This window comes from Hippocampus comes, unplaced genomic scaffold (assembly GCF_001891065.2).
Source record: "Hippocampus comes isolate QL1 unplaced genomic scaffold, H_comes_QL1_v1.1 scaffold94, whole genome shotgun sequence".
NCBI lineage: Eukaryota > Metazoa > Chordata > Actinopteri > Syngnathiformes > Syngnathidae > Hippocampus > Hippocampus comes.
In genome coordinates, this window is record NW_017806059.1 from 3,237,695 (window position 1) to 3,246,078 (window position 8,384).

An 8,384-nucleotide genomic window follows, 5' to 3' on the forward strand; every position below is an offset into this window, starting at 1 on the left:
AAAAAGCAACGTTTTGCTGACTTTAATTTACTAGATAATGCTATTTTATTTGCCATTGCTTTACCTCTACCTCATACATTTGCTGGCTAATGGCTATTTAGCATCGACGCCACTTTGCATACAGTGATTGATGGCTCATTCATTCAAATCATATCTCAATGACACAAAAATCTCTTAGTGCTTCATAATTCTAAAAGCTGCTTTTTACTTCGTTCCTGCTTGTATTATGAGTGTGTTGAGCAGGGTTCTGGATAGGTGTGCATTTTATTTCATGAAACCATGACTGTGGATGGGACGATAAACAAGAATCTATTCTAAAAACAGATTCTTGTAAGATTTGTATTCAAAAGTGACTCAGGACCTATACTCGCTTCAGCAGTGTTTTTCAAACTTTTTTGAGCCAAGGCACACTTCTTTCATTGAAAAAAATCTCGTGGCACACCACTAGCTGAAAATGTGACACCCCCCCCCACACACACTTATTTTAACAATTAAGTGTTATATTGTTACTATAACCGTTTTTAACATTGAAGATGACGTTATAACAGCTTGAATTGGAATCAAATGAACACAAAGAAAACAGTATTTTATCATCTTTCATATTTATTGTTTCACTGTCGTCCTGCATTAATGCGTCACAAATTCGCTTGTCTCTCGTCGAAACACAAGGCAATTGGCTAGCTGTTGCTGCTCCCTATCGGTATAGGAGGGTACTACATCATTACTTTCTGGGCAAGAGACCGCACAGGCATACAAATTGGATATTTTCCCGCGGCACACCTGACAATGTCTTGCGGCACACCAGTGTGCCGCGGCACACGGGTTGAAAAACACTAGGCTACAGTGTAGCTCTGCTACTAATGTTGATTTGTTCAGTTTTCTGTCTGTATTGTAAAAGGATTAATGGGCTACTACCTCCAAGATGTGGGCTGGTCTCTGGGGGTAAGATAGAGGAAAATCATAACTGGCCCTAAAAGTCCTGGCATCTGCACTGTATGCCCGATAGCCAATCCGACTCTGGGCATTAATATTCAATAGTACTGTTTTATTTCCAGGTTGAAATGGCTTTTTTTTTTTTAACTTGTTAAAGACAAGGAGATAGCTCCGTCAGCCTAGACATTGATGTGGCGCTATGTTCCAATGTTGTCAATATGCGTTTCCCTGCCAACTGGAAGTTAACATGACACCTTGCACCAAATGCACCATTGATCTAACTTGCAAATGGCAAAACTACAGCAAACATAAACTAGTGAGAAGTTAAAACAGTTTGGTGCTGTACAATAAGTTCCAAAGGTAATATCATCATTGTGGATTGCCACAGAGCTCCCTGTAGATAAAGAGTGACCTTGAGAACCTGGGACCTATTTGATGAACTTTGATGCAAGACAAGCTAAACTAAGATAAGATAACCTTTATTAGTCTCACAATAGGGAAATAAGCATAATTTCAGCATCGATAGTGGACACAGGAAAAAAGAATAGCACATAAGGCACAGGATATGTGCCCATCCTATATGCCACAGGTGTCAAAGTCAAGGCCCGGGGGCCAGGACTGGCCCGCCACATCTATTTATGTGGCCCACGAAAGCAAATCAAGCATGTCAAGTTCCCTGATGCTTGCTAAAGTCTGAACCAAAATTTCAAATTGTCACATGTAATCCACAATAACAGTCATTATTCTTGATTTCTGATTTTAAAACGAGTTATTCATCAATTTGTTTTGCGCTGTGCATGTAATATGTGGAGGGGTTTAAACATTTATGCGGTTTCCCAAAATTCATAACGGCCCTCCAAGGGAAACCATAACTACAATGTGGCCCGCGGCAAAAATGAGTTTGACACCCCTGGTATATGCTCAAGCATATATTGAGTATTAGTTTAGTTTTTGCAAAGGCAACGTCAGGGAAGCTAGCTATCAGCGGCAGAGATTGATAAGTTTCAGCAAGAAAAGGAACAAGACAACAATGTCCAGGTAGAGGCTGAGAGCAGCAAACACATACTCCTCAGGAGAGACCTCATATTTTCTGTGTTTCCCACCCACGATGAGCTGGGTATCAAACACCAGGTACTGCAGAGATAGAGAGAGAGAATATGCTTCAACAGCAGCAGTGATGACAGCTCGTTTGTGTGATTAAAGACATATTGAGCCGACAAGGAGAAACAGTTGGAAAGAAACAAATAGAGCAGTAGTTCGAGTGGAGGTCTAATAGTCATAAGTAATTCCATAGTTGATGTTGCACAGGGGCGGCCCGGTGGTCCAGTGGTTTGCATGTCGACCACACAGTGGAGAGGTACGGGGTTCAATTCCTGCTTCGGCCTCCCTGTGTGGAGGTTGAATGTTCTCCCCATGCCTATGTGGGTTTTCTCCGTGTACTCCGGTTTCCTCCCACATTCCAAAAACATGCATGGCAGGCTGACTGAACACTCAAAAAAATTGTCCCCATGTGTGAGTGTGAGCGTGGATGGTTGTTCGTCTCTGTGTGCCCTGTGATTGGCTGGCAACCGGTTCACGGTGTCTCCCACCTATTGCCCCGAAGACGGCTGGGATAGGCTCCAGCACGCCACCCCCCACGACCCTTGTGAGGATAAAAAGCGCATCGGAAAATGGATGTTGCACAGCTGAAAGTAAGCCTGTTTGGTTCTGTCAGCAGTGCAATTGCAAAGAGATGGCAGTGAAATTAAACCCCCCATTGTTAAGAGGTGTAGACTAAAATCAAAGGACACAAGGAAATCAGAGTCTATCTATTTGCACTCACTACTCAAACTGGAAATGGAGGTATGCAACTTGGCCCTTGGATCAAATTTTGCATCTCATTCACACTGGTGACATTAATCTCTATTTGATGGTTATTTATTTCACTTGGAAAGGTCAATGTTGGGGAGCTTATTTCATTCCTGACAGGTGCAGAGTACTCACCAAGGAAAACAGCAAGGTGCCCAGGCAGGCATAGGCAATGTAAGCAAACTGTTCAAAGACAAAATTGTCAGAGGAATTTTTAATTGCAAGAATAAAAATATTGCAAAAAAATGTTCTACAGCTGTGTCTCAGTACAATTCCTTCTATCTGGAGGGCAGTGTTGAGTTTTGGCTCAAGATCATTTGCCTGATGAAAAATGGCTATCAATGCCAATTCTAATTATAAATAGCTGGCCTGATGCAAAGGAATGTGCTGTTGCTGTTGAGTAAGCTGGTATGTGTCCTATAGGATGTTTGTGAGAGATCAATGCAGCTTTTGTTGATTTGTATGTTTATTCCAGAAGTGTCTCACTGCTCACATGGATGCAAACATGCCTGCATCATTTACCTGCGATCGAAAGATTGCACAGAGCAGTCCAAAGGAAAAGAGAGTCCAGCCAAACACCCACAGGCTTCCACTTGCCATGGTGAAGTCATACTAGTGACACAGAGAGACAGACAGACAGACCGACAGACAGAGAGAGAGAGAGGGAGGCGGGGGAAGAGAGAGAGAGAGAGAGAGAGAGAGAGAGAGAGAGAGAGAAAGTCACCAGCCTTGAAAAATACACAGCACTGTTGGCAGAACATCTTTCATTTATGCTCATTACCACAATAAAGGCCACTCAAGGTCATCGAACATTACAGCCAGGCTGCAAGGCATCCTAGATTACTGAGTGATGAGGACACATTGCAGTTCAACACGTGAAACTACTCACAATTATGGGTATAATGATCCTGGATAATTAATCAACCAGATGCAACACTGACACGGAGGAAGGGAGGCAGCAATTTAGCCTGCCTGCCCTATTCAGAGAGACAGAAAAAGATGGCAGCTACCACAGGAGAATCACTATCCCTGATTACCCGACCTGCAAGTGCAAGATGAATACAAAGTGTAAAACAAAACTCACAAAAAAGTAACAAGATCTATAATAGTTAATCTATTACATGCTTATTAAACTTGATTTGGTGCCTATTAACCTGTGGAATCTCTTTAAGTGAATAGTAAGTTGATTAATGAGAATATAGCCTATTCAAGTCATTATCAGACATGCATTCCACCTTTAAATGCAGTTTAAGTAGATGGAATAAAATCAATATACTTGTTCACTTTAGTAGCAAGGATCCTTTAAATTTCAAACCGCATCTAAATAAAAGGCAACTCTCACTGAATTTCCATTCGTCTGTTTCATTATTTCTACTCATAACATACTGTAACACAACATGCACCCTAACTATAAGTCATTTAAGACGTATTCACAGTCATCATTAGCCAAACTCTCAAAACAGCAGTGGTTTCTGATACAATACCACACTTTGTAATCAGACTAGGAAACATCACTCAAACCTTAGCTGTGGGGAAATTGAAAAGCCTGAATTGAAAGTCAAACAGAGCATGATTTCAGCAGCAGAATCTTGGTGTTTGCTGCTCTACATGAAATAGGCCATGTTTAAACTGAGCTGTGTGGTTTCTTTCAGTTTGCTATGGTGGAATTTGGAATTGGATCTAAATTGTTGAGGGGACCAAAAGACTTGAGAACAGCACATCTTTAGTTGGACAAACCTCCTTTGATCCACCAATCAAATTGAACCAAAGGATTCAGCCAGACACACAGTTACGGGATTGGTGAACAGAAAATTGCCACTTTAGTTCAACAACAGGAATAGAATGGCTGGAAAAACACTCACAACAGAGAGAGGATTCAAGCATTACTTATACATGGATAATGTCAGCACTGCTCTAACATGCCTAATTTTAATTTATTGGTAGGTCACGCTGCATCCTACAGATATTATGTCACTACTTGCACACATAATACAGTACTGCAGGGGTGCCTGTTACGTCGGTCGTGATCGACCGGTAGCTCTCGGACTGGTCCCAAGTCGATTGCGAGGGGTTACGAGGAGGAAAAAAAAAATCTAACAAACATTTTTGTGTCTCGGTGCATGTTAGTAATATATATATATATATCAGTGGCGGACCCTGAGGGCCAGCAAGGCCTTCTCTGCTGGCCTAAACATTCTCAGAAAAGTAAATTTACTTTTCTGAGAATAACATAAATTTGTTATTTTATTTTCATAAATATGTTAACAAAATTATTCTCTGTATTCTTTACGTCATATTATTTCCACTTAGTTGAGTGGCTTTCAATGTTATTTAAAATAACATTGAAAGCCACTCAACTAAGTGGAAATAATATGACGTAAAGAATACAGAGAATAATTTTGTTAACATATTTATGAAAATAAAATAACAAATTTATGTTATTCTCAGAAAAGAAAATTTACTTTTCTGAGAATGTTTAGGCCAGCAGAGAAGGCCTTGCTGGCCCTCAGGGTCCGCCACTGATATATATATATATATATATATCAGTGGCGGACCCTGAGGGCCAGCAAGGCCTTCTCTGCTGGCCTAAACATTCTCAGAAAAGTAAATTTACTTTTCTGAGAATAACATAAATTTGTTATTTTATTTTCATAAATATGTTAACAAAATTATTCTCTGTATTCTTTACGTCATATTATTTCCACTTAGTTGAGTGGCTTTCAATGTTATTTAAAATAACATTGAAAGCCACTCAACTAAGTGGAAATAATATGACGTAAAGAATACAGAGAATAATTTTGTTAACATATTTATGAAAATAAAATAACAAATTTATGTTATTCTCAGAAAAGAAAATTTACTTTTCTGAGAATGTTTAGGCCAGCAGAGAAGGCCTTGCTGGCCCTCAGGGTCCGCCACTGATATATATATATATATATATATCAGTGGCGGACCCTGAGGGCCAGCAAGGCCTTCTCTGCTGGCCTAAACATTCTCAGAAAAGTAAATTTACTTTTCTGAGAATAACATAAATTTGTTATTTTATTTTCATAAATATGTTAACAAAATTATTCTCTGTATTCTTTACGTCATATTATTTCCACTTAGTTGAGTGGCTTTCAATGTTATTTAAAATAACATTGAAAGCCACTCAACTAAGTGGAAATAATATGACGTAAAGAATACAGAGAATAATTTTGTTAACATATTTATGAAAATAAAATAACAAATTTATGTTATTCTCAGAAAAGAAAATTTACTTTTCTGAGAATGTTTAGGCCAGCAGAGAAGGCCTTGCTGGCCCTCAGGGTCCGCCACTGATATATATATATATATATATATCAGTGGCGGACCCTGAGGGCCAGCAAGGCCTTCTCTGCTGGCCTAAACATTCTCAGAAAAGTAAATTTACTTTTCTGAGAATAACATAAATTTGTTATTTTATTTTCATAAATATGTTAACAAAATTATTCTCTGTATTCTTTACGTCATATTATTTCCACTTAGTTGAGTGGCTTTCAATGTTATTTAAAATAACATTGAAAGCCACTCAACTAAGTGGAAATAATATGACGTAAAGAATACAGAGAATAATTTTGTTAACATATTTATGAAAATAAAATAACAAATTTATGTTATTCTCAGAAAAGAAAATTTACTTTTCTGAGAATGTTTAGGCCAGCAGAGAAGGCCTTGCTGGCCCTCAGGGTCCGCCACTGATATATATATATTTTTTTTGTATTAATGCACATTGCACCCATCAGTCTCACTTTCACAAAAAGTATTAAAAAAAAAAAAAATAAATAAAGCAGGTCATCTTTAACATTCGGTGGCGCATGACCTGCATCACTGGAAGTTCTTCGCTCTCAGCAGTCTGCAGTTGCTGCTTGTGAACAGAGCTGTTGCGCTGTATCTTTTATCGTTATAATTATTCTCATTCAGAGTTTGTTTCATGTACAATTCACCGATGGCACGGACAAAGAATGGGAATCTGGAGGGCCGGGAAAAGCATTTTAAAACGGAACGTGTGAGCTACGATAGTTAACAGGCTATTGCTCATCATGGCATGCGTGTGTATGTGCGTGCGTGCGCGGGGCAATGGGTCGATCGCGGGAGGTTGGGCGATCGAAAAGTAGATCTCCGGTCAAACAAGTTTGGGCACCCCTGCAGTACTGTACATCATGTCACACTTACATCTTACAATCCAGATCAGGATTTTCCACCTTAAACCCTAAGGTGGCTAACTGAGCTGAACTTTACCACCTAGTGGAAAAGTAACTTTCGTAACATGAACCCACCAATAAATAAATACAAAAATAAATAAGGGGTGGGGATGCAGCAGGTATTGTAGATTAGCCTGTTTCAGGGTCACTGGAGGATTGCGTTGTGCCAGGAACAAGGATGACACCTGATTGACAAATGCACTGGTTTTAACAGTAATCATTCTCTTGCCAGGGGAGAGAGCTCATTGATATTTGAAGCTTTGCTGATGACTGCATGCTCAGTTTATCACCTTTAACTGCCATATCTTATCCCACTTATCCCGGAGCCAAGTCACTGCGGTTTTATGATGACAGACCTTCTGCTGCCAAGTGAAAGTGAGTGTGTGACGCACCTCACCTTTGACTGCATTGCAAATACGCTCAGGGAGAAGGACACAAACGCTGTCGCACCCACGGCCCACAGAACAGGTTCAGCTGAGAAGAACCTGCAGACAGCCAAATGAAACAAAAGGCGAATATAGTTTGAGGGACCCCCCCTCCCCCCATAGTTTCAGAACTGAGAAGCATTGACAGAAGGCCTCGGTCCATGGTTGTCGCATAAAATGTGAGATTATTTCCTTTGTGTCTCAGCTAGAGATGGCGCCCACAAGACATGCAACATGATGTAATGCTCAGCCTCATTTTATATTAGTTTCCCTTACGACAGACTTCCATGAATATGATGATTGCAATGCATTATTCACACAAAGCCTTCAACTGAAACTGTGCATCAAATCACTCAAACATCACATTCTGTCTTTGAACCATGTGTTTCTTTAAAGTACTTTCCCTGGCATTTTTACATGCTTTGTGTATTAAGCAAGTAGGTAGGTAAGAAAATGAATGGAGGGTAGGACAGGCGGCTGGGTATGTTTTTGTTTTATTTTGTTTTTGTTTTAATACAGTGAAACGTCTCTACAACGAAATCATGTTTGCAGGAAGAAATTTTTCACAACAGGGGGTTTTTATCTGTAGCAAATTTGATCTCAGATGTAAGCACACACGCACCCACACCCCCACCCACCCACACACACACACACACACACACGCACACGCACACACATACAAACGAATGTGTACACGTAGTACACACAAACGTATGTGTACTCTATTTTTATTCCAGTAGTGCATAAGAATGAGCACACACTTATTTGACACTTCATATTGTCAGTGTAGAAAGAAAAAAAGGGAAAGAAATTGCGAAATTTACGATCAACATTCACTTTCACTTACATCAATTTCTTGGATAATGTCTTTTATTTTGCTTGCTCCGTCTTTCATTTTGATCACTTTTACCCTCTCTTCCAGCATCAGAGCTCTTCTTGTCTTAGCTGCTTGACA

General features: G+C 39.8%; 1 protein-coding gene across 1 annotated transcript in view; it reads right to left on the reverse strand.

The window, feature by feature from the left end:
- Positions 1-1,761: 1,761 nt before the first annotated feature.
- Positions 1,762-8,384, reverse strand: part of LOC109529641 (protein lifeguard 1) — a 13,237-nt gene continuing 6,614 nt past the window's right edge. The window contains exons 8-11 of the mRNA XM_019893020.1: positions 7,402-7,489; positions 3,304-3,393; positions 2,917-2,964; positions 1,762-2,067 (exon numbers count right to left, since the gene is read on the reverse strand). Of these exons, the coding sequence (XP_019748579.1) occupies positions 1,915-2,067; positions 2,917-2,964; positions 3,304-3,393; positions 7,402-7,489 (379 nt within the window). The 3' untranslated portion in view covers positions 1,762-1,914. The remainder of the gene's footprint in view (positions 2,068-2,916; positions 2,965-3,303; positions 3,394-7,401; positions 7,490-8,384) is intronic.